The 26,526-nt window shown below is 41.3% G+C and overlaps 1 protein-coding gene across 2 annotated transcripts in view; it reads left to right on the top strand.

The window, feature by feature from the left end:
* The window catches only part of fam189a1 (family with sequence similarity 189 member A1), a 107,636-nt gene that overhangs the window by 40,336 nt on the left and 40,774 nt on the right, over nt 1–26,526 (top strand). For both annotated transcript variants that reach the window (XM_034103679.1, XM_034103670.1), the window contains exon 2: nt 20,951–21,007. In XM_034103679.1, coding sequence (XP_033959570.1) covers nt 20,951–21,007 — 57 coding nt within the window. The remainder of the gene's footprint in view (nt 1–20,950; nt 21,008–26,526) is intronic.

Genomic DNA, 26,526 nt, shown 5'->3' with positions numbered 1-26,526 from the left:
CTCATCCTCCTCGACCTCTCTGCTGCTTTTGACACTGTTTCTCATACAGTCCTCCTGAAATGCCTCTCTGACAACCTTGGCATCACTGGCACAGCTCTGTCAGGGTTTCAGTCCTATCTATCAACCAGGTCTCAGTTTGTTAGCATCAGCGGCTCATCCTCCCCCTTGGCCCCAGTCAACCATGGTGTCCCCCAAGGCTCCGTGCTTGGTCCCCTACTTTTCACCATTTACATGCTCCCCCTTGGCCAGATCATACGTCAATTCGGTCTCAATTTCCACTGCTACGCTGACGACACTCAGCTCTATCTCAGCACCTCACCATCCGCCCAGCTCCCTCCACAGTCTTTGGTCAACTGTCTCCATGCCATAAAAAGCTGGATGACAGCAAATCTACTCAAACTCAACAGTAAGAAGACTGAGCTCATGGTTGTGGCCCCCAAAGCACTGCTCCGGAAGGTTGGGGATCTCCTCCGCCACATTGACGGCTGTTCCATCTCCCCGTCTCCCGAAGTCCGTAACCTGGGTGTCATCCTTGACTCCACTCTCTCATTTCAGTCACACATCAAATCCGTCACTAAGTCTGCCTTCTATCACCTCAGGAACATCTCCCGTCTACGACCATCACTCTCTGATTCCGTGGCTGAGACCTTCATTCATGCATTCGTCTCCTCCCAGTTGGATTACTGCAACGGAGTCCTGTTCGGGGTTCCCAGTAAAGCCCTGGACAGGCTCCAGTATGTGCAGAACTCAGCTGCCAGGGTGCTCACTCACACCAAGCCCTGGCAGCACATCACCCCCACCCTGATCCACCTCCACTGGCTCCCAGTCAAGCACCGTATCACCTATAAACTCCTTCTTCTGACTTACAAATCCCTCCATGCCCTCGCCCCCCAATACCTGTCTGACCTTCTCCGCTACCACACTCCATCCCGGAAGCTAAGATCATCTGGACAGGATCTCCTCTCCACCCCTCGCACCAGGTTGCGGACTTTTGGTGACAGAGCCTTCAGTGTGGCATCCCCCACCCTCTGGAACTCTCTCCCCCCCGAAATCCGCAGCGCCTCAACCCTGGACATTTTCAAAAAAGCCCTCAAAACGCACCTTTTTACCAAGGCTTTCCCCACTGTATAGTTAGTAGTTCTGCTACTTCCCCCCCCCCCACCCCCTTAACCTGTCTGCCTTTTTTCCCCTACTCCCCCCCCCCCCCTACCCGACTCCCCCCCCCCTACCCGACTTGTAAAGCGACCTTGGGTTTCCTGAAAGGCGCTATAAAAATATTATATATTATTATTATAACACTCCGTTCGATGTCTCACTATGGGATATTGTAGCTCCCGTATTGCCAGACGAGCTTATCTCGAAAATCGCCAACCGATCAGAATTTTAACAGGTAGGACTCCGAATCAACCAGGTGCCCAGCACTGCTTGAGTCAACCTGGGAGTAGAACGCCCAGACTGTACGTTGCGGGCTAGGGCAGAAACATCAGAGTAAGTGTGTGGCGTTGCTCCTTCACTCTGGCCAGAGTTGGGGGTAACAGAGCCCGGGGTGGGAACGCGTACAGAGGACCCGGAGGTCAATCGTGTACGAGTGCGTCCCCGCCTAACAGTGCGTTTAAATCGTGCATTAAAGAGAACAGCTGTCATTGAGCATTTTTTCTTTATGCGAACAGATTTAACGCGGCTCCGCCGTAACGCACCCACAGCGGACTCACGATCCTTGGATGAGGAGTCCAGTCTGCATAGAGTGGTGCACCTCTGGACAGTAGTTCTGTCCCGAGGTGCATCACTCCCGGTACCTGTGTCGCTCTCAGAGAGAGGAGACGTCTGCCGCTCCAAGGGATCAGTTTGTGTGCCAGTGTGTGTGACTGGGGACCACGCAACCTCCCTTGGCGGTTCATACACGATATCGTGTTGCCTGTCCTCACGAGGACATGGTGTCCTCTGAGAGACGGCAGGAAGCGTTTTAGGGTCGGGAACACCGCTAAAAGCTCCGGGTAATTTACGTGCGCCCGCTGGAGGTCTCTGCTCTAGAGACCTCTCACCGGGCGACCTTCGTAAATACCCTATCAGCCTGTCTGACATGCGTCCGTGGTGACCACCTTCCGTAATCTGACTCTGCTCGGCGGGCATTATAGATAAAACCCTTCTTTCTAGGAGAGAGAGGACCTCTCTCTCCAGAATATGGGTTGACTCTCTCTGGGCTTGTGAAAACAGATAAAGTATAACTGTTTTGAGAAGCCCAGGCAGATGTCGTGAGTATCTCCTGCTGTATGCTCCTTAGAGCCAGCTGAGATGTCACGCTTACGGCTCCAGCCGGCACTGCGCATGCGCGTGACGGTGGTGCCTTCACAGACCCGTCAATAATCCGTCTTTTGAGAGATGCCGTAGATTCTCTCAAAAGGGGAAGAATTGGCGGGCTGTTTATTGGTTTTATTGATTTTCTTTTCATTTTTTTGAGCTGCGCCCTCGGCCTGAAGCCTGGATGCGTCAGCGGCAAATGTTTTATGACAGAGGAATCAATCAGCATGTGACATGTGTTTGTGCAGACTTGAGGATGGTGTTTAGGCATCTCTCGAGGCGGCGGAAACACATTCAGGGGCTGTCACACCGCTCGCTTCTTCTTCCTCGACTGCTGGCCGAAATTCTGGGTTGGCTGAGCCTGAGCTGCAGCCGGAACCGGAGATTTTCTCGGTCAACTTGCCCTTCTCTCCAGCCTGGGCTGGGGACTCGGGGTGGGCTGCGACCTCTGCGTCTTCGGTGTTTTAAACCGAGCAGAGTTCGAGACAGCTTGGGCGGACTGCTGCTGCGAGAGCAGCAGCTGGACCCTTCGAGGGAGGCAGAGGTGGAGTGCCTCGTCCTCCCTCTTCTTCGTCTCACACCTCCTTTGCATGGAGGCGAGAGCGGAGCCAAAAATTCCCTCGGGAACGATGGGCATATCCAGCACATCCTCCTTTTCCCGGTCTGGGAGAGTGGTGAGGTTGAGCCATCTCGCTCTTTCCTGCACCACCATGATCCCAATTGCCTTGCCCGTGGCCTGGACGGTGCAAGCTACTTATAGGGGGTGATTCCCTGACGCTGACGTCAAGATCACCAGCCAATCAGGATTGGCGTAATGAGATTGATGCTTCTGTTTGCTCCGCGATGAGGCGCATCCCATAGTGAGACATCGAACGGAGTGTTATGAATGAGAACAAGCTTTTACATAAGAATAGGTGTAAATGGTAACATGGTTTAAATGAAATACTTACCGTGTATAGGTACAAGGGTAGAATTGTACCTCTTAATAGTTTAAGAGGTGCAATAACAAACATTATTTTGCAGCTCAACCCCTTTCAACATTTTAATTTCAGTGAAAAGGAGAATGTCACAACCTACCCACTACTTACAATGCGTCCACTTTACCCAGTACATTGATGAAACCCTATACATATATTCAATAATTACACTTTAAAGGTCCCATGTCATGCTTTTCCGGTTATTTCCCGTCCGCTTGTGTGTTATGAAGGTTTTTATGCATGTAAACGGTCTGCAGAGTCAAAACCCTCAAAGTACACCCTATAGCGAGTAAAACTCTAACACAGAAAATACCTCCCCAAAACGCCTCATTGGAGATACGTCACTGTCCATTGATTCTTCCGGGTAACTCATGATGTCATGCGTTACCAAATGGACCAATCCGTGGAGCCGTTACGTTACGTCCGCGGAGCCGTTACGTTAAGCCCCCGCTGATTAAATTCTCTCTGCAGACCCATTCTCACAGCGTTTATCAACCTTTTTCTTACTCAATATCAAGCCACACTTATTGTTTTTACTTCGGCTGTGACTTTGTGTGTGCTCAGGGTGAGTTTGGCTGTGTTTCGCTGTGTATCGCTAAACAAGGAAACCACACCTCCACGGAGCTCAGCGCGATTCACAACGTCCCAACCAATCATAGCACACTGTGCTCACAGGGAGGGTGGGGGCTGGAGCTATTGGAGCTACAACGAGCCGTTAAAGGCAGAGAGTGAAATTCAGTGAATACACGTAGTTTACAGAGTTTACAGAGATGCTGTATGAGAATCCAAAGTGATTTTGGAAAATTGCACAATATAAATCTATTCTAGTAGACCTCAACAATGGAATTATGATCAGTGGAAATGGCCATGACATGGGACCTTTAATTCCCGGGCTGTAAACTGGAGTTTTACCAGGAAAACAAGACTGTCAGCAGTACAATGGAGAGTTTGCCAAACTGCTTTTTTATTTCCTACATCACAAAAAGTGCCCTAGGAAGGAGCCATAAATCACATTGTTGGCTAAGGATTTTGCCCTCAGGCCGTTCTCGGAGCAATATGGGATTTTTAAAGGGATGTAATTCTTTATGTAACTGAGACCAGGAGGTTCAAATTGAAATAATTTTCAGTGATCCTCAGAGGAAATGTGAGACCTTAAGGCACAAATTCACAATGTATCCCACTGGATTAAAGATCTAATTGAGAGGCGGTGATCTCACATGAAGTCACAGGAAGCAGTGCTCATCTGCCTTCAGCTGCTCTTTTTGTATGTCTTATTTTTCTTCAGAGATGTGTGCAACGCTGCATAATCATATATAAAGTGTAGTTAGTGTTCCAATGTTATAATTGTTCTTAGCCACAGTGTAATTTTCAGCGAGTCGGGGGTCAGCTTTGCTCATTTGTTTATGTTTCTCTTGATGAAATGATGAATGTGCTGCGGTCACATGAAGCTGAGTGTGTTCATTAGCCTGATGCATGCTTTTCCTGGGCGTTGTCACACTGTACAATGATTCTGGTATTGAGTGGGGAATCGTCTCACAGCCCCCCCTCACTCAGAGCTGGCTTATAAATCTCTGGCTTTGTAGATCTGCTGAAGATCTGTAATCATGCTGAAAAGTTGTTGGATTTTGGATTGTTGAAGTGTGCAGGGGGTGAGCTCAGAGTTTCTGCATGACTCTGTAGTGTGTGTTTCTTTGTTCGTTTAAACCAGCAAACTTAATTGGGTTTAATCTGATGACATTCATTCCACATTAGGATCTGGAGCCTAAAGATCATCACCATTTATAGTTTGGAATTTCCCTTATGAGGACAAGAAACCTAACCCAACATCCTTCCACATCCTCCATAACTTCACAAATCATGTAGTTAGTGTAGTGACGACTCCACACCAAATATATACTGGAAATGGCCTGAGTGCTTCATGAAGGTATTTGTATATCTTTGGGTATTTCCACTTTAGATTAAAGCTACCATATCATTAGTACGGCTAACTTTCTAGTTGAAATACAAGGCAAGTTTATGTGTGCAGCAGACTGACATACATAGTGCCAATAAATGATATATTTTAGCATAAAGCTTGACTTCCACTGCCTGATATCATGTTTACCCTACACACAAATGTAGGTTACTTTCATCAATGTATTTATTTACATGCTTATATTTTGTCTGCTACCATTTTTATTACATGTTTGTTATGGGCTTTGCGTAAAAGTGAAGCAATAATGCTGAATATAATGCAGAAGCCATCCCCATTCATTGTCATCATGTATAGGCAAAGATACTGAAGCTTTTTATTCACCAATCTGGCAAAATAAACACTTTATTTCTGCCATTTCCATTCAGGTTTTGTCAAATATGTAAATGTGAGATCAATAACCTACAGCCCTTGCACAGACATGTGTCTAAATACAGATCCCAGCAGCTTCAAATGGAGCATGAGGATATTGACATGCAGGCCCATAGATATTTCTGATCCAAACATCTGACTAGTTGAGAGGATGTTTTCATGATGTTACTAACATGAATTAAGGGTGTCCACTGCTGCAAAAGTTTCCATAAAATAGGAAACTATAACGTTTTTACATCCACCTTTATGCCTGCAGTGTGTGAGTGTTTGATAACCGAAATGTGGTGGAGCTTTTACTGTATTCCTGGAGAGGAGAGGAGGTTTTACAGGGAAGTCCTTGTGGGTGAGCTGCCTGTCTCTTCCACTCTCTTCAAACCTTGTGAAAGGTCATGTGGTATGAGCGGCTCTCACCCCGCGCCACAGCGCCCGGATGATGTGTAAGTGAGAACATTACCTAGTGGCATCCTTGCATGGGGAGACGGGATTTCAGGGGAAATATTAGACAACCAACTGCAGCAAGATAAAGCTATAGTATGACATGTTCCTACTTTGAGTTTCTAGTTGATTTTTCCTGTAATGTAGTGTAACCAACTCGCCTCACATGTGCGCTCATAAAAGGCAGATTAACTGATTAAAGCACAGTCACAGTAGCAGTAAATACTGTTGCTTTAATCATGGTTATACAAACCAGCGGATGCCAGCTGCCTCAGTTTAGAGCGTCATCACTATTTAGATGTCTTTACTTTGTTGTGGGACTAATGTGCCCAGAAATTAGAAGCATCTCAAGTCCACCAGTCGTCCTTTGAGTGTCACCAGACATGATTTCAAAAATACATTCGTTTTGGTGACACTTGGAGAGTAAACCTGGGTCATTGAACTTGAAACAAGTCATGAAGTTGTCGTTGTGTTGCAAGAAGATCTGTCAGCATCAATACAAAGCACTGAAGGAAGTTTGTGGTCGTAATCATTCACAGATGCCTGCCTCAGCGTTAATTACTTATTGAGTTGAAAGTGTGCTCAGCTGCCTCCCTGTGAAAGACAGTTTGGTGTTTTTCTTAGTTTGTTTTAATGACTAGCAGAGTTGTATGCCTGCTGAAATATCAAGCGTTCAAGTGTCTGATGAGATGGTCCTGTTTCAGAATTTGCAGAAGATGGAAATAATCCTTCAGATCCTTTAGAACAGGGCTCAGCACTTTTGTTTAATCTTTGTTTTTAAAATTAGGAAATATATATATATATGTGATTTAAAAAAACTGGAAAATGAAAGTAACTACAATGAACAGTGTCACCCTGCAGCAGAAACACAACATATTGTGGGTGAGATATATTCCTGAGACTTTTGGGGGTGGAAACATCTTTAAATGTCTTAAACACAACATTTCACAACAAGTCAATTAATATCGCTTTACATGAAACATTAAAAACAATGAGAGAAATTGCAAAAGCTGCACATTATAAAAATACATTTAAGTAGTTAAAGGTCACATCCAGGTAAGTTAGTACTTTCCCTCTCTTTCTCTCACACACACACACACACACACACACACACACACACACACACACACACACACACACACACACACACACACACACACACACACACACACACACACACACACACACACACACACACACACACACACACACACACACACACACACACACATACACACACACACACACACACACACACACACACACACACACACACACACACACACACACACACACACACACACACACACACACACACACACACACACAGGTAATTGATAGCAACAATTATCTAAACAACTTGACAAAATGGATGAAAAACACACACAGCTTTTTAGTGGCGGCCAGATTGGTGAAATATTGCAAGAGTCAATGTTTTCTAACTGGCACTAAAAGTGAAGTATACACTACAAACCTCTTTCTGCAACGCATCAGTGCATCATACCATCAGGAGGGAAATACAGATATTGTCATCCGTCCATCATTCAAAACGCTTCTAGTAACGTCTCTTCCACCTCTAGGCAAGTGTCTGTCTTCTTGTGGTTTTTCTGCTATGAGGATTTAACAACCAAACGTAATGCAGATTCTGTCATGTGTTGATTTCCATTCTTGTGTCGCAGCCAGTAGGTCCCTGAGTGCAATATCTGGATAATTGAAAGGAAGACATTTATGTTTTTTTTCTCTTCCCTCCATACTCTATATTCATTTGTTGCAGCATCAAAGAAGCTCTTGTGAAATGAGAAGAGGCAGTCCATGTGTAACTGCGTTTGTGCTCATGCATGTGTGACAGGCCTGTGTACAAGAGACAGAGAGGCTGATGGGGATCTAAATCAGGAAGAGAAGCCAGAGAGTCACTGAACTGCTCCTCCTCTCCTCCTCTCCTCCTCTCCTCTATGTCTCTCTTCAAAACAAGTGGCATTGTCCACATAAAGCCCTGTGCACGTGTGTGTTTGTACCTGGAAGATGTAAAAGTGTATGCCTTTGGGACAGACACACAAAATAGAAGACAATAAACGGGAACACACAACAATTGTGTTGGTTTAAAACAGGAATGTGTCTGCTCCATCAGCCTTGCTTGAGGTGAATGACTGAAAAACGGCACTGAAACAGGAGATGTATGACGAAGGTGATGCTTATAGTGATGATGTGGTTAAAGGATGCGGATATATCTCTCCTTAGTGCCTACTTTAAGGTTTATCCTGGTACCATGTACTGAATGATTCATCCTGTTTCATTCATGCTTCCATGCATGCTTATGAATTCAATAACTTACATTCTACATTTAAATGCTTCAGGCTGTTCTTATTCAATCACTTTTATTAATACAGCCCATTTAATAAAAGTGTACATTCAAAATGGTTTTAAAAAATATATATATATAATATATATCATATATTAACAAAATATAAAATTGGATTTACCTTAACAAAAGGGTAATAATAAAAATGAGGATTCTAAAATACCCACTATCCATTATTATTATATTTAAAAATATGTGTTTTAGGTCTGCATTTAAAAAAAAGACACTAAAGCAGCCGACCTTTAGTCCATGTGGTAAAGACTTCAAAAGTAAGACTACAACCACTCCGCTTGAGTAAAAAGCAGCAAGCAGGGCATTGTATATCAACCAGAGACTAATTTTTTACCGGGCAATTACACAAGCTGCACTTACATGTAATATCTTTATTTTATGGAAGCTTGTACATTTTGAATAGGAGCATTATCATACTACTAGTTCATGTCATGTTGACTCACTCTCACTCTCAGGCTGCAGCTGATAACTGGGATGTAGCTACTCTCTCCCTCTGGCATGTTATTGTCTGCTCGTGATTCACATTCAGAGGGGATGTTGCTCTCCTGATTCATAGATTCAGGAGAGGTACTACAGACCTCCCCCCCCCCCCCCCCAACAACCACAACCAGCAGCAGCAGCAGCAGCAGCAGCAGCAGCAGCAGCAGCAGCAGCAGCAGCAGCAGCAGCAGCAGCAGCAGCAGCAGCAGCAGCAGCCTGTTGTCCCACTGTTTCCATGGCAACAGCAGCGAGGTGCTGCTGCGATCCGAAGCGAAGCGATGATATACAAGATGGGGGGAGGGGATTAGCAAGGAGGAGCAGGTGGGTAGGTGGAGAGAAAAAGGGAATACTGTAGGAAACGGATGTTAGGGGAAGAAAAGTGCTGCCGTTGTTGAAACAACGGGAACACGAGGAGGCCAAGTGTTCACGTCTGGAGCTTTGTCAGCAGCAGCTCCAGTTAGACGCGCTGCAGTGCGGAGACTCTCCATCAAACATCTCCTGATCCATGCTGTGGAGATCTCATGCTCTCTGAGACTAGCACTCACTGTGTTGCATAGATTAAAATATGTCTAATAAATGTATACAGAGATATGTAGAGGCGCATTATGTGTGACACTCAATCATAGCCAGCAAATGTTACTTTAAGGTTCCTTGAAGACCAAATGGTCATACAAGCATTAGGATTTCAGCTCCGGCTCACCTTGTCTTTCATCTGGGGAAATCTAAACACACACGCACACACATGCACACCACACACTCTGACACTCACACACAAAATGTACTTCAAGGTGAAAAACAAGGTGATTTAACATATTATTAGAGCTTCTTTCCTTTTCGTCTTCTGTCTGTTTTATTGATTTCAGAACATCTTCAGATTTTACATCTTTCTCCAAAGCTCCAGAGCTCCAGCATTAACAATGTCCACATGGAGGGAAATAAGCACCCTGTTTGCTCAAAAGGAAATCTTAGAATTGATTGGCATTCATAATCAATACCATTCATTCTAAAAATACAAATGGCTTTTTTTTCTTATTTTCAAGACACGTGTATATAGGTCCATTTATACATAATTATGGACTATATTAAGATATACATTGATCTTAACAGCAGCGCAGGATTCAGCTGGGAAAGCAAAAATATCACTCCCTAAACGCAAACAGTAGAACCCGAAGGACACATCAGAGAGAAACAAGATATTTACAAGGCAAGAGATTGAATCACCAAGTGTGGTAATACTTATGGTAACATTAAAACAGCAGAAGGGTGAGTGAGGGAATAAAGTATTCAATGCTTTAAATGTTGAGCGGATGATGATGCTAGATGAAAAGTCAGCCATCACCAAAATGTATCATCTGGGGACTGAAAACATGTGAATACACTTTGATGCTCTCCATCTCATAGTTGTTGAGATATTTAAGAATAGCTCAAAGTGTTCATTTCATAGAACCTTCTTGTAAATGCCTGAAACACACACACACAGCCATGCACTGTGTGTCTGATTATTGTGTGCTAAAAGTCAGCAGAGCAGGAAGAGCTCGGGAGAGACAGTTGACTCTCTGAATAGAAAAATACTTTCCTTTCTTGACCAACAAAACGTAGTAGGGAAAATGAATCGGCTGTTTAACTTGAAAGAGGAATAGCAGGAGAGAAGCCGATTGAGAGGCAGTTTGTGTAGTGTGTGTGTGAATCAGTGTGTGGGTGTTTGCCTATTCTTATTGAGCATGTTTATGACAGGGTTTCTTCAGTATGAGTCAGGTACATATCTGTCAATATGTGCCTGTATGTGTTGTGGGGGATGTATGTGCTGTCGGCCCTGCAGAGGGTCCCTGCCCCTCTCCGCACAGCAGCTGATGAGAAATCATTATGGATCCTGGCAAATGGCCAGTTCATGGTTACCGGGGCAACCACACTGGCTCCATCCATCTTGGCAACGGTGATGTTTGAGGAGCGGCCTGCTCTCTAAACTCTCCCTCTCAGTAATGGCTTCTTTGATTGGCGCCGTGCATAAATGAATAAGAATAGGTCAAGACTGTGGTTTAGGTATAATCCATAGCAGTTTCAGTTCTCGCATATCTTCCTCTCTAATCAGCAGCACGGAGGCACAAACACCTCACTGTCGTCTGGTTATAATGGAAGTCTTCACTTTGGATATTAGGAGGAAGAAGTTGTTTATTCACTCACTTGGAGATTGATTTTTCAGAAGAAACAACACATGATAATGAGACATATGGTAATTATTTAAACAAGAAATCCTAGGTCAGAAACAATAACAGAATATCAATGTGTTGTCAACATTCCTCTTCTGATCTATTCTGTGTGTCTGAAAGAGGGATAACGTCTCTGTTGTTCCTCTGACTGAGGTTCCATTCATTTTTCTTATCTGAATTGAGGATGTAAGGATATACTGTAGGGTGTTGCACAGATTGCGGAGCCCCTAGAGGAAAATGTGGGGTTTGTGAGGCTTTAAAAATGTAATTGGAATTACACCTGATTTTGTCAACAAGTACAAAGAGACCAACATTTTGAAATAAAAACCACTGTATGATGTCATTTGATGCAATGCAGCAGATGTACTGTGCAATCATATTTTTTTACACATTTTTGGGATGTCTGTTGGTCTGTCCCATTCCTGTAAACGGGATATCTCAGGAATGTTTGGAGCAAATTTCTTCAAATGTAGCGCTCTTATAAACTCAAAGATGAACTGATTATAGTTCGGAACTCTAGCAAAGTTTATATTCTCAATCACTAGTTTCAAGTCTTCTTCAAAACAACATAGTGTTTATATTTGTAAATGTGGATACCATTTACAGTCAAATAGAAGATAAAGCAGGGTATGATTTAGGGCCTTTTTTGACATGTTAGTCCAGTCTGACAGTTGTCCAGGTTTTTTGTCCAACAATTAAAGCCTTTTTCGACTCCACCGTCTTGTGTCACTTCTGGTAGCTCAGACATCTCTTCCCAGAGGGGGGGGGTTCCTTAGAGCGCATCAGGCAAACAGAGATTTAAACCCTCCACTGTGTCCTGAATCTCACCCCAGGTCTACGCTCAGTCTATAGGGCCTAGGACATAATCAAATAAAAAAGAAAGGTGTCCGGGAAGCAGCTAACAGTTGTGTCAACCACTTTAACTGACTCCTCTCAAAGTTAGGGTCGGGAGAGGTGCCTCAAAATCAAGGTCATAAACGGAGCAATACCCCGAGAGATACCTAAACAGTTTCTAAAGAGAGGACTTAGAGGTGCTAATCCTCATCCTGATCAACTGAACTAAACCACTGCACATTAGAGGTAAAGCTCAGAGAAATGTTGAATACATGTCACCAAATGTCCAGACTCACAATGACTTAAATTTAAAAGAGAAGTTCAATAATCCCAAATTATCTTTTAAATGTTAGTAGTGCACCTAAAAGTATACTTACTCCAAATAAATCTCTGTGTCACTCCACACTTAATGCATCAGACAGAAATAACCAAGAAATAACTTCATGTTGTTGTTATTCTGAACTGTGGTACTTCGTTGTGTGTTTGTTTGTGTGTGTGTGTGTGTGTGTGTGTGTGTGTGTGTGTGTGTGTGTGTGTGTGTGTGTGTGTGTGTGTGTGTGTGTGTGTGTGTGTGTGTGTGTGTGTGTGTGTGTGTGTGTGTGGTTGTGAGTGTGTGTTTTCTGTGTGTTGGGCTGGAATTTGCTGTGGCAGCTACACTGCCTAATCTTTATGGGTTTCTCTAAATCAGGGATACAACGGGGCTCTCGTGCCTTTTTTACATAAAGCATTTCACACTGACTAAGCACTAATCTGTAAAAAGGGAATTTAAAATGGTTGTAGTTTTAGATGTTAACTCTTTGGTGCACCTCAAATAATGTGTCATTTCTGTGTCTTTGTGTATAGTGGTGTGTGTAGGTGTTAGTTCTCTCTTTCAGAGTAATGCATTCTTTCATGGCTGTGGCTCCTCTGATCCGGTCCTGTGAAAAGCCAAAGCCTCACTTTTATCTCTCGTCCCATTTACAGTTGGAACAGTGTGTGTGTGTGTGTGTGTGTGTGTGTGTGTGTGTGTGTGTGTGTGTGTGTGTGTGTGTGTGTGTGTGTGTGTGTGTGTGTGTGTGCACATACAGTTGCAAGAAAAAGTATGTGAACCCTTTGGATTCTCCACACATAGCGTTGTGTGTTCCTTCCAAACAACTGAGCTTTGGTTTCATCTGTCCACAGAATATGTTGCCAGTAGTGCTGTGGAACATCCTGGTGCTCTTTTGCAAACTTCAAACGTGCAGCAATGTTTTTTCTGGACAGCAGTGGCTTCCTCCGTGGTGTCCTCCCATGAACTCCATTCTTGTTCAGTGTGTTACCTATCGTAGATTCGTCAACAGAGATGTTAGCATGTGCCAGAGAGTTCTTTAAGTCTCTCGCTGACACTCTAGGATTCTTCTTCACCTCATTGAGCATTCTGCGCTGTGCTCTTGCAGTCATCTTCACAGGACGGCCACTCCTAGGGAGAGTAGCAACAGTGCTGAACTTTCTCCATTTATAGACAACTTGTCTCACCGTGGACTGATGACCATCAAGGCTTTCAGAGATACTTTTGTAACCCTTTCCAGCTTTATGCAAGTCAACAATTCTTAATGGTAGGTCTTCTGAGAGCTCTTTTGTGCGAGGCATGGTTCACATCTGGCAATGCTTCTTAAGAATAGCAAATTCAAAACTGGTGTTATTTTTTATAGGGCAGGGCCTTAACCAACACCTCCAATCTCATCTCATTGATGGACTCCAGGTTGGCTGACTCCTGACTCCAATTAGCTCTTGAAGAAGTCTTTAGCCTTGGGGTTCACATACTTGTTCCACCCTGCACTGTGAATGTTTACATGGTGTGTTCAATAAAAACATGAAAACATATAATTGTTTTTGTGGTATTAGTTTAAGCAGACTGTGTTTGTCTATTGTTGTGACTTAGATGAAGATCAGAACACATTTTATGACCAACTTATGCAGAAATCCAGGTAATTCCAAAGGGTTCACACTTTTTCTTGCAACTGTATGTGTGTGTGTGTGTGTGTGTGTGTGTGTGTGTGTGTGTGTGTGTGTGTGTGTGTGTGTGTGTGTGTGTGTGTGTGTGTGTGTGTGTGTGTGTGTGTGTGTGTGTGTGTGTGTGTGTGTGTGTGTGTGTGTGTGTGTGTGTGTGTGTGTGTGTGTGTGTGTGTGTGTGTGTGTGTGTGGCTGCGTAGGTGCTGGTGCAAGTGGGTGTATCTTGGACATAGAGAACATCCTCCTAGATTCATATTAATCCAAAAGAGTTGGGGTTTCATTTAATTCATTTGTTCTGCTCATGTTATCAAATCATCTGTCATTTTTAAGTTGTTAACCACCATCTGTGTTACCCTTAGGCTGATGGCTTAATGATCTGAACATCCTGCTCTGCTGAGTAACTGCCATCAAAGATTAAACGTCTTGAAATGGCATCAAACTTTGAAATGAACACTCTGGTTCCTGAACACATCTCTCACAGTGAACGCCTTATGTTCTTCAGACAAAAAGAAATATTTGCAGTGTTAGTTCTACGTTTCCTAAGAATATACCAGATCCAAGTATTCAAACTTTAATTTCCTCCTATCTCTAATGCAAATCAACTACTACTATATGTAGAGAGCATTTCATCTCAGTTTCAACTTGTTTACACTGTACAGATTCATTACTATAATAAGTCTATATACTGTGCTGTCTCTGACTTAAACAAATGATGTGGTCCAGGCTCAAAGCTGTACCTTCATCTAATTATCAAGGTCAATATGACTTTTAACAAAATAACTTCTTGTGCAGATTTGTAATGCCCTGCAGACATAGTATAGTTCTAGGAAATATGCTAACATATTGGAAGATGCTTCAGCATTTTCTCCGTATGATAGTGCGTACTGCCCAGGTTTCATTGACTAATGCTGCTAAGTATTTTGTGTTAATCCTGTTCTGGGAGCAGCCAAGGGGAAAAGCCTCCAGTGACTGACAACCAGCAAAGCTATCACATGGTTCCTGCTTTCACATCATTACTCCCCTCCAACAGACACACAGACACACACTGTCCTCCAGACAAGTATGCATGGACGCACAGATATGCATTCAATGACTGTGTGAGTGTGTGTGTGTGTGAGTGTGAGTGTGTGTGAGTGTGAGTGTGAGTGTGAGTGTGAGTGTGTGTGTGTGTGTGTGTGTGTGTGTGTGTGTGTGTGTGTGTGTGTGTGTGTGTGTGTGTGTGTGTGTGTGTGCGCGTGTGTGTGTGTGTGTGTGTGTGTGTGTGTGTGTGTGTGTGTGTGTGTGTGTGTGTGTGTGTGTGTGTGTGTGTGTGTGTGTGTGTGTGTGTGTGTGTGTGTGTGTGTGTGTGTGTGTGTGTGTGTGTGTGTGTGTGTGTGTGCTTGTAAGGCATGTGTTACATACTGTTTGTAAGGGGAAGTTGTCATTGAGACTAGCTACATGTGAGTGTGCAGTATTACTATCCAAAAATGAATAATCACTTAAATATAAGACTGATAATCACTTTCCAACATCCATAAGGTGTATTCAGGCATTTACAAGAAGGTTCTATGAAATGAACACTTTGAGCTATACTTAAATATCTCAACAACTGTGTGTGTGTGGTGAGCGTCCATGCCTGTGTGGGTGTTTATTTCTTTACTCGAAAAAACATCACCTGCCTCATGATTTCCACATCAATGTGATAAGAAACTATCAAACAAAATAAGGAGTGAGATGAAGAGTTTTGATCATAAACTGTTAGATTTGTATTCTTGTATATGCTAATTATACACGCCCAAGTATTTGTTGTTGTGTAAGGCAAGGCAAAGCAAGTTTATTTATACAGCACCTTTCAGCACATGTCAATTTGCATTAAAAAGAAAAGATAATAAAATAATCACAACAGATATAGAATACATGAATAAAAACCATGCAGTGTGGATATAAACAGCTCACTCAAATGCAGCGACAAACAGATACGTTTTTAGTCTGGATTTAAAAGTATTAAGAGTTGCAGCGGACCATATGCAGCGGTGTTTGTGAAGTACAGTTTATAAACAGATGAAACAGAAGCACTTTAAAATGTGCTGTTTGTCACCTGCCTTTCTGGACTAACTGCAGTCTTATAGTCTTTGTAGTTTGCATAACACCAACCAGGAAGTGAATCTTGTAAACACTAAATACATTAGCTCATAGAGACACTATGCATTATTATTTTTCTGTGATCTGGAAATATCTGCCCATAGAGCTAATGTATATCTAAAAGGAACAACATAACTTAAACTACCTTAAGTTACATAGCTATGGAGATCTATGCAGGGACGTAGAAAGTGGGATAATTTAACCAGGAACTGCATTACTATACTGTCGGAGCTCAATTCACCCTGGATGGTTCACTGTGCAGTGCCTTTGCTCTCTGCTGCCAGGAAGAGCACAAAGCAGAGAGGAGAGGCTTGTAATGGTGACATAACATCTCTGGACTCTTGTCGCAGTGCAAAGAGAGGGTGAATGTTACCTTCAGTGACACAGGAGCAGCCTCTGTCTCCTGCTGCAGTTAAGGCAGCAATATACATACTCTGTGGCTTGTTTGATATACTAAATATATCTAGTATCTATATTTGTTAAATAGTGTTTTTAAAAGTGAAGCACTACTTGTTCTGCTTCACAGACTTCACAGGGAGAAGTGACAAAACAAAAACAACAAAGATAAGTCATCCTTTGGCAAACATAGATCTACCTTGTAAAGATAATTAAAAGAGACAGCAGATATTGGCACACCAAAGATTCTCAGTCTCAACAGAACCATGATTGTACTAGGTGGTTATTTTTTTATTCTGGGGCTATCTGCAAGACTGCAACTGTAAACATATACAAATTAAATATAATAAATATTTCTCACTGATAAATTGAGTGGAAAAAATACAAGAAAAATAGACAACCTAACAACAAAGCAGAACGTGGTCTCACCCTCTAACCTAAAATCAGAATAACTGAACATTTGTATCCACCAATCACATCTTTGGTTTGATTTAATTATGTTTAAATGCTGATGGATTTGTATGCCACTAAGGCATATGCAGGCCACAAAGACAATAATTGTTATGTGTATACATTTATTGTGGGTTTTTCTTGTGATTTTTGCTCATTTTAAAACAACTTTGAAAAACCCACCAGCCTTATCCTTCGAATCAGGTTTCAAATTGTATTTACTGTGTGCCTGAGTATGCGGTTGTGTGTGTTTGCAAATTAAATATTGACACTCACCAGATCCTGTGGGTATCAAGGTGGGTGAAGATTGACTAGAGTGGAGCAAGATGGAGAGAGAAATAGAAAAGAGAAGCCTGGATAGTGTGTAAGTGCAGAAACACTGTGTGATCGTGTGGGCGCAGAGAAGGAGCAAGAAATACAGAGATAGAGTGTGATGCAGGGAGAAATTGGAAAAGGAAAGATGGCAAAACTGGAAGAGATAGAGAGAGAGAACAGATATCGAGACATGGGAAGGGAAGGAGGAGAGCGAGACGGGGGAAATGGGGAGAGCATGTCAGTGTTTAATGGAGGGTGAAGAGGAGTGAAAGGCACCGAGAGAGGCCAGGGAGGAATAAAGCGCTGGAGGCTATGAGTACCCTTTGTTTACACACATTACGGTGATACGCAAATTCACACCTAGCACTGTCAAAATGCAACACCAAGGGAGAAGCGTGCTGAGAAAATCAATAGGTTGTTTTTCAAATCCAAATTTAATTTAATCAGGCATCTCGTTTAAAAAACATCTGGTGTTGAGTGTACCATTGTTACGAAAGACAAACAGTTTAGATCAAACAGACAGCTCAATGGCAGGATGGGAGTAATAAGTAATTACAAATATCCACAGACATCAAGATGGGTCCAGATAGCAGTTTCATTTCAGACGTCAAGCTGCAAGGTAACTGGTTCCAGGTAGATAGAGCATGCAATCTAAAAGCAAATTAGTGCTAATGGAAATCCTGCAGCACCAATACGTCCTGAGAGACTGTCTGATGAAGTCCCTTTGGTGATGAGAAGTCCTGCAAACTAAAACACAAAATAAATGGTTTGTTTACGCCATCTCAACACATAAGGGCTTTTTTGAGCATCATCTTTTGTTAGATAGAAATATATCTTGCAAAAAAAGACAATTGTGAGACCACTCAATGTTATTTACCACAGTGACACTCAACTAACTCATTACTGCAAGTTGTGTGTTTTCAGGTATAAGCCTGGTCTATGTAATCTGCCAATATATTCAACATATTAAGTTGAGTTTAAATTTAAAAAAAACATGACACCAGGTCCCAGGTTTTGGCTTTAAACGTGTTTCCTACCAACATAGAGGAATATGTTTCTCTCCCTTCAGTTTCTAAGGGTTTAATTATCTGATATTTCAAATAATGTTTATGATTATTATTATGTGCGCGTGTGAGAGAGATGATTGATTTGTATCTCTACAGTGTCTTGTTGTGATCTCTTGAGTATATTTGTAAATTATTTTCAAGTGTCCTCTTGTAACTGAAGGAATGATTGAGACCTACATTGACAAAGCTTCCTCTAAGTAATAACTCATCAGGGAGTTGATTCCTAAACTCATTTGTCATTCACTGTCCAAACTGTATTATTCAGAGCTGTGTTTTGCAACCAAATAACATACGTCAGTAATAAGGGAGGAAATAATTAAATAACTATGGAATATCCAAGTCAACACTGGGACTAAACGGTCTAATTTGAGAAGCATTTATTGCTATTTCCATGAATTGGCAGCAGTCAAATAAAATTCCGCTTGTAAGAAGCTGGGAACACATTAGAATAGCTTTTAAAAGCCGAACCGACTGAGAAAAGATGTGGTGACGCACTCACGCACTTTACAGTCCTGGAAAAGCTCCCTGCGTTCAGTTTCCCCTAACCATCTCAAACTACTGGCTTGTGTTGTTCATTTGTGTACAGCTAAAGGGGAAAGAAACTGTGTAAGAGTGAGCCTGTGAATACATAATGTGCAGCTGACAAAGAAATCCACATCCACACTGAAACGCGGATGACAAATCTGACAGGGCACAGAATTGCCAAACAACAGTTACAGCTCCAACCTGATCTGTGCATTACTCACTCATCATGTAGAAGATGATCTTTATTTACAATGTGTGTGTTTGCCAGAGAAAACACGGGAGAAGTGAACGTGTTTTGTGTTTCCGAGGAAGAGTGACTGAGTGACTTTAAATGTAAATTTGTATGTTTTGTTTGCGTGGTGAATAATATTGAACAATGTTGGATGACTGGTGCAGTTCCAGTTTGAGAACTGCTCACACAAACAGCTATACACTGCACAGTAATACACCTGCCATGACATAGTTGTCTCACACACAAGTCACAGTTTTATCAGGGTCTGAAACACCATTGAAATACACGATGATTTGTGGGGAAAACACTGGGGGCAGATTTGACTATTGGACATGGTAGGAGACTGCATGGTTTCCCAAACAAGGAGGGACCTAAAACAGCTATAGATGTCTATGATGTTTAGATATAAACAATATTTTATCACGTAACAATTGTAATTATTTGTAATTACAAATCACCCCAAAATAATTTAGAGATTTAGATTTAGAGAAAAACTTCATTTACCTGAGAGAGAATGTTATTGAGTCAAGTGGCAGATTCAGATATTACTTACAAAATGTAAAAATAAAAATATAATGCATCATTATGCGATTAACTATTAAGCATTGTTTTACAATTGAAAGCTCCAACGTCTACACACTTTAAATAATTAAAGAACATTGTGCTTGTAATGCCTCTTCCTTTACTCTTCACTTGAAGTAAACATTGTACTGCAGGCCATATCTACTCTCCAAGGGTTAAGTACTATATCACTGTTACAAAATCCCTCATCTACAGTTGCAAGCAACCTAGCAAGTATGCACGTTTTCGAAACGCAGTAAAAACCCCGCTAAAATAGCCAATAAACTCCTTTTACTATTCCCAGTTTACTAGTGTGCCTTTCTGTGTTATTTTTTTTAGCTAAACAGTAAAAATGTTACTTATTCAGTCTGTCTTTCACATTTTTAAACTAGATCGTTATTTATTTTTATTTTATACTGCCAAGTTAAATGACTTGTACTTTGAGGCACACATATTACATTTATATTGTGTACAGTAATACATTTTAATAGTAATCCAAATCCCTATTTGATATATATATTTACATCAACACATGGTAATAAAGGGTTTTTATATAGCTGTTGTCCCTAAAATTAATGCCATTGTAACATTTGCCACTAACAACAACCGGGTGTTATTGTTTTTTTTGTCCAGTGGGAAAGAGGCTTATTCATGAGACTGTTGACTTGCATAAAGCTGGAAAGGGTTACAAAAGTATGAAAAGCCTTGATGGTCATCAGTCCACGGTGAGACAAGTTGTCTATAAATGGAGAAAGTTCAGCACTGTTGCTACTCTCCCTAGGAGTGGCCGTCCTGTGAAGATGACTGCAAGAGCACAGCGCAGAATGCTCAATGAGGTGAAGAAGAATCCTAGAGTGTCAGCGAGAGACTTAAAGAACTCTCTGGCACATGCTAACATCTCTGTTGACGAATCTACGATACGTAAAACACTGAACAAGAATGGAGTTCATGGGAGGACACCACGGAGGAAGCCACTGCTGTCCAGAAAAAACATTGCTGCACGTTTGAAGTTTGCAAAAGAGCACCTGGATGTTCCACAGCACTACTGGCAACATATTCTGTGGACAGATGAAACCAAAGCTGAGTTGTTTGGAAGGAACACACAACGCTATGTGTGGAGAATCCAAAGGGTTCACATACTTTTTTTCTTGCAACTGTATACCACAAAATATTTTAAACACGTTAGATGATCTGACTGCTCATGTTTCTTGCACCATCAAACTAATTCCCCAGCTCTCAGTAACTATCTTTCAGTGTTATCATTAACATTAGAGACAATCATTTATCTTAAATGCAGACACATCCATCTTTATTATCTCGTCAGTATCTATTCCCTCTAACAGGATATGTCTCTTCTCTCTCGCAGGTGCTGCTCTCCGGGCTGATCGGAGTGGTGTCATGGAAGAGGCCGCTCTCTCTCGTGGTGAGTGTCCTCTGAACGCCTACACTCCCCCACTAATCTAACTGAACTAATATAACACAACCTGATTGTCGTCGTCAGAAACACATGCTTACATACTGAAGCTAATGCTTAGTTTTTTCCTGTTTGCATGAGTACATGGAGAGTACATACACAACGGCATACAAATCAATCATTCATTTCTAAACCTATTACATCTATTTCTTTTTCGATTTTAATTATTTTGAGTGTCTCTGTCTGAACCTATATTTGTACCTCAAGCTGACAGACTCAATGTGACAAAGTGCTGACATGTCTGACCGTGTTGCTGGCCACACTTGTGGTTCAGAGGCCGTAGAAACTGTCACTCTGTGAACACAGCTTCAACTTTGGGGAATTTTCAGGTTTTGTTAAAATCTTCATCAGATTTATTTTGCTGGTTTAGTGTGGATTTCTTTCTGTCTTGAATGTGATTCTTATAAGTTATATTCAAGCTGGACTCGTACCTATATAAAGCAAGGGAATTACACAGAATAATTCTCTTAAAGGTCGATTTAGGTGGGCAATTAAACACTTTTATTAAGCTTCTCTCATATTTACAGCCAAGTGTTAAGTGACCTTTAAGAGCAGTGCTCAAGTCATGACATTAATAATCACATGAATAATTTCTCGCATGCTCTTAACGAGAAAAGCCAAACGGAGGCAAGGAATTTAACCTAAGTCTGCCATGTGTTTCTTTTAAAGTTACTTATTTCATGTCAAATCTTCCAGCTATCCAGTGGCAATTCAAATGTGGAATCAATTAAAATACATGAAACAATTATAAATGAATTGTATTCTTTAAGGTGTATAAACATATGCATAAGGAGTTATCTTTCCTGCTCCAGATTTGAGTATATGTGCTGCTGCTTTACACCATGTAGCACAGCAGTAATATGAAGAATGAAATGCCGCCATGACAGTTTGACAATGAAACCACATGAAAAGTCCTGCCTTTGTTGATTTCTCATATTTTTGGGGAAAAGAGAAAAGGTTGTGTCACATCCTGTCCAGAAAGAAGCTTTAATTGTCACGTATTAGTATGTAAATAAGTATATATTTTATTTGTATTAATTATGAGTAAATCTTTGTTGATATAAGACCTGTTGCTTAACAGGTGTAACGTTTCTTTCCTTCCCTAAAGTTCAAAGTATAGTAGTATTTCTCTGCCATAAATGAGGGAGAAAGCCTTTAATTGTCTTTCATGTAATGCATGTTATTGTCCCCACATGTTCCTTACCTATTAGTGTGTTTCATTGTGACATAAATCATTATTTTCCATCCTTTGATCTACTAAAAGTAATACGGGTACATTATGGTTACTCATGACTCTCTGATATCATTCAATCTCTTTGTCTTTTTTAGACCAGCAAAAACAAGCCCTACTTCATGCTCTCGTTAATGTCATAAATATTATCATCTAATTTCCTCTTCTTCACCACATCATGGTTGTACCCCTCCCCTGTCACTGCTGCATATCCCTCGTCTCGCTCCCTTTAGTTTTATCACCTTGCTCCCCTTGCTATACATATGCATCGTCTCCTCTCATATTTGTATTTCCCCTCCCCCTCCTGTGTCTGGTTTTGTGGAATGTTAGACCAGAGAAAGAGATTTGAATCATTTCTGCTCTTATGGATCAAAGGATATATCCCATTTTTGAAGGTGTTGAAATTGGTCACACTGTAAAATAGTTAAATCCTCTTACCTCTGTATCCTTAAAAAGCACGTCTAATTAACCTGAATCATTTGAGACAGAGATGTCGGTCTCTGGCTGCTGCTTACTGTCTGTCTGTCAAAATGGGAATATGTGATCTTTCCTTTGTGACTGTAGCATGTTCTGTTCAGTCCTGACACTCAAGCTTCTCCGTTTCTGGCCCTGACCCGGTGCTCACTGGTGACTAACACACCGGCCGGCGCGATGCGTTCACCAAACCATCTGCCAAATGTGTTTGGCCTCGCTCAGCATCGTGATTCGTAATAACTGGAGTTCCTCCAACCGTTTACATTATGTGTCTTATAAGATTTCTTTGCTGTCTTTTTTGACAAATGATGTATATGAGGAAACATACATATAACTGGAAAATGAATTTAAGAAAAATTAAAACATCTTCGAAAATATAAAGACGTAAGTGGATGTTGAATAACATCGTAGTGTTTTCGTGAATCGTGTTGAATCCCGGCTAGTTTGTAATAGTGCAACGTTATTGAACTGGTTGCCAAAGGGTTGTTAGATCTTGTAGAAGTCGTCTTCATTTCCTCTCCATGAAATTGCTATTTTTTCAAATCCAGGTGCTGCATGACATCTTTTGTAAGGACCTGTGTTTGCTTCCAGTTTATTATAGCAGTCTGCACAAAAACAGCTGTAGATAGAGAGGGGACGACAATACACCATCATCATATAATATAGTATACACTTTTTAAAAATGCATTAAAGACATAACAAATATTCTTTTAATTATGATGATCTGTCAGTATTTAAGATATTCAATGCTTTTTTCAGCATGCTGACATCTTTGCATTCATACTGAATTATTAGAGGGACAGATATGATTTATAAATAGACAAGACGAGACAGATTTGGATTGCAGACTCACATTGCAGAGTGGAATAAACAGGTGCAGGTGTGGGAAGAGAAAATGTGATGAATATGAAATGCTGTCTATCCCTGAGCTTTCCTTGTAAACTCCACATCATAGAGATATAGACATATTGTGTTCAGTGCAGGGAGACAAATGCACAATGACCATGTTTGAAGAAAAGCCACCTTATCTGAAACAGCTAATACACATTGAGGTTTTTCATCAGTCAACTGCACTGCATTAATGCTGCTGCACATTTGCTCCGTATCACTTGAAGGCCGGAGAAAACATGTCTACCTGCAGTCTTCTGCTGTTTGTGACTTTGATGGATTATGTGTTTAGAGGGAGACAAAGCGACTGAGAGAGAGTTGGAGGGCATTAAGTCCTGGTTTGCCCAGTCGAGAAAACAAGACGAGGATAGTTTGGAGGGTAGAGTATTTGTCTCGGGAAGCCTCAGCTGCTGTCATTGTGTTGTTGTAATTAGATTATTGTGTTTGAATTTGGGCCTACAGTACACACAACTTGAGCGCTAATATACTTCAACATATAGTGAACATTTCATTATTTTGTACATATGTTTTTTCATACAGTTAAAAACATTTTCAACCAAACCTAGCAAGTATGCACGTTTTCTAAACGCAGTAAAAACCCGCTAAAATAGCCAATAAACTCTTTTTACTATTCCCAGTTTACTAGTGTGCCTTTCTGTTTTAATTTTTTTAGCTAAACAGTAAAAATGTTACTTATTCAGTCTGTCTTTCACATTTTTAAACTAGATCGTTATTTATTTTTATTTTATACTGCCAAGTTAAATGACTTATACTTTTAGGCACGCATATTACATTTATATTGTGTACAGTAATACATTTTAATATTAATCCAAATCCCTATTTGATATATATATTTACATCAACACATGGTAATAAAGGGTTTTTATATAGCTTTTGTCCCTCAAATGAATACCATTGTAACATTTGCCACTAACAACAACCGGATGTTATTGGTTTTTTTGTCCAGTGGGAAAGAGGCTTATTCATGAGACAATAGATAGCTGTGGGGCCATTAGCTTAGCATTAATACTGGACACAGGGATAAACCTCCTGCCTGGTTCTGTCAACAGACAGAACCAGCCTGTTGTAGCTTTATAGTGTGATATTTGTATTCTTTGCAAATTTCCTGAAATCTCGACTTTTCCTTCAAGAGTAGACCTTGTTTCATTCACAAAAAGAAAGCAATGTTTACACTTGACCGACCCGGTACCTCTCTGGGCTGAAGTGTAGTGTGGATGGATTTAAATAATGGAGAGGCACAGCGAGCCTTGAGGTGAAACGGTCACTGCACTTGTGAGGTGTCAGGCAGTGAGAGAGACTAGCATCTACTCCACAGTCATGTTTCCACTGGGATGTGAGAGAAAGTTGTCCTTTAATGTTAGAGCATGGTCCGAGTGTCACACAGTGCTGCTCTGCACCGCTCACTATATGTTTGAATGACTGCGACTGCTGGGCCTTTTCTTAAAGGGAAAGTGTTTCTGATCAAGCTATTCCAAGGGCCCATAGAACTACTGTATATTCCTGGAACGTAGAGAAATGAATAATTGCTCCTGTTTTTGTTACATTGCGTCTGTGGTTTATTCAACATGTACAATTTTGTAAAAACATGTTTGATTGGCATGTTTAAGTCAGGCCAGCAGCGTGGCTGTATGTCAGTCTTTTTGTCGATCCACACAGCCTATTGCTTGGTTTGCCATGATATTTGATACAAACCTTCATCATGCACAGAGTATTAATCCTTGTGACCTTTCTTTCTTGTGCCTCGTCCTTTAAGTGTGTTAGCATGCTGACATAAGCAGGCTTTGAAAATCAAAAAGTCTTATAGATTAATTAGGGCTCACTTTCATTATAATTTGAGTGACCTTGATTGAGATAATCAGAACAGACTGTTTCCATGCCATTTCTTACTCACAGTATTGAGTAGTGTCGTTTTTGAAAAAACAATATGTAAATGTACTTTCACTGAAGGCCAGCAAATCAGTTGATTAGAGCTTGTGAATCAAGCAGAGAAAATATATGTTCTGTCTTTCCTTTAACCATGTAGACGACGTGTTTCATTTTGCTCTGCATTACCGATGATGAAAAGTTCATGGCTGCTCTTGCCTTCCACAATAATGCACTAATCAGCTGAGCTACAAAGGTTTCTAACAAGGCCAGCTCGAACAGCTCAAACTGTGGTGCGCCCCGTGAATAATAAAACGACATCTCTGCTGGTGAAGTCTCTTCTTAGTGCTGGCCTCGCTTGTTCATTCTTTTCAATGGAAACAAATAATGTTGTATGTTCCCAAGAGTGTTTCAATCTAAGCTATTTCTTCCATAACCCTGATGAATCCGTAGGAATACTGTAATTATTGCAGCAGCCATGTCCAGACCTTACTAAACCGAGAGGGGAAATGTTTTATAGCCTCTGTGTGGTGTAGCTCTGCGGCGCTTGTGACAGGACGGGAGCATGTTGCTCTCCTGATCCGAGGGATGTGCTCATCTCTCACAGGCCTGCAGCACTAAAGACCATCATTCATGTTTGATCTGAGGAGATTACAGGCTGTCATCATGTTATGACACTCCCATATTTCTGACTCCATTTATCAATGTCATCTCTTACTGTGCTGCTGGATATGCATAAACATGCACTTGCTGTACATTCAGAGCCGTAGCTACCAATCTGGACATTAGCGCAAATAGTTTCTGAGGTTTTTTAACCTGGTGGAGCTTACATTTTACTTTTGAAAACTGTTTTTAAATATTTTAAAGTATAATTCGATTTTCAATATATTTTATAGTCGGTAAGTTAACAACTGTTAGGCAAATATATCAATGAATTATAAAACCTTGTGAACATAAGCACAATCATAGACATTTAATCAACAAAAAGGCA

Source organism: Pseudochaenichthys georgianus, chromosome 3, assembly GCF_902827115.2.
Source record: "Pseudochaenichthys georgianus chromosome 3, fPseGeo1.2, whole genome shotgun sequence".
NCBI classification, from domain to species: domain Eukaryota; kingdom Metazoa; phylum Chordata; class Actinopteri; order Perciformes; family Channichthyidae; genus Pseudochaenichthys; species Pseudochaenichthys georgianus.
The sequence above is the reverse complement of the archived record's forward strand: the minus strand, read 5'-3'. Positions and strand labels throughout refer to the sequence as shown.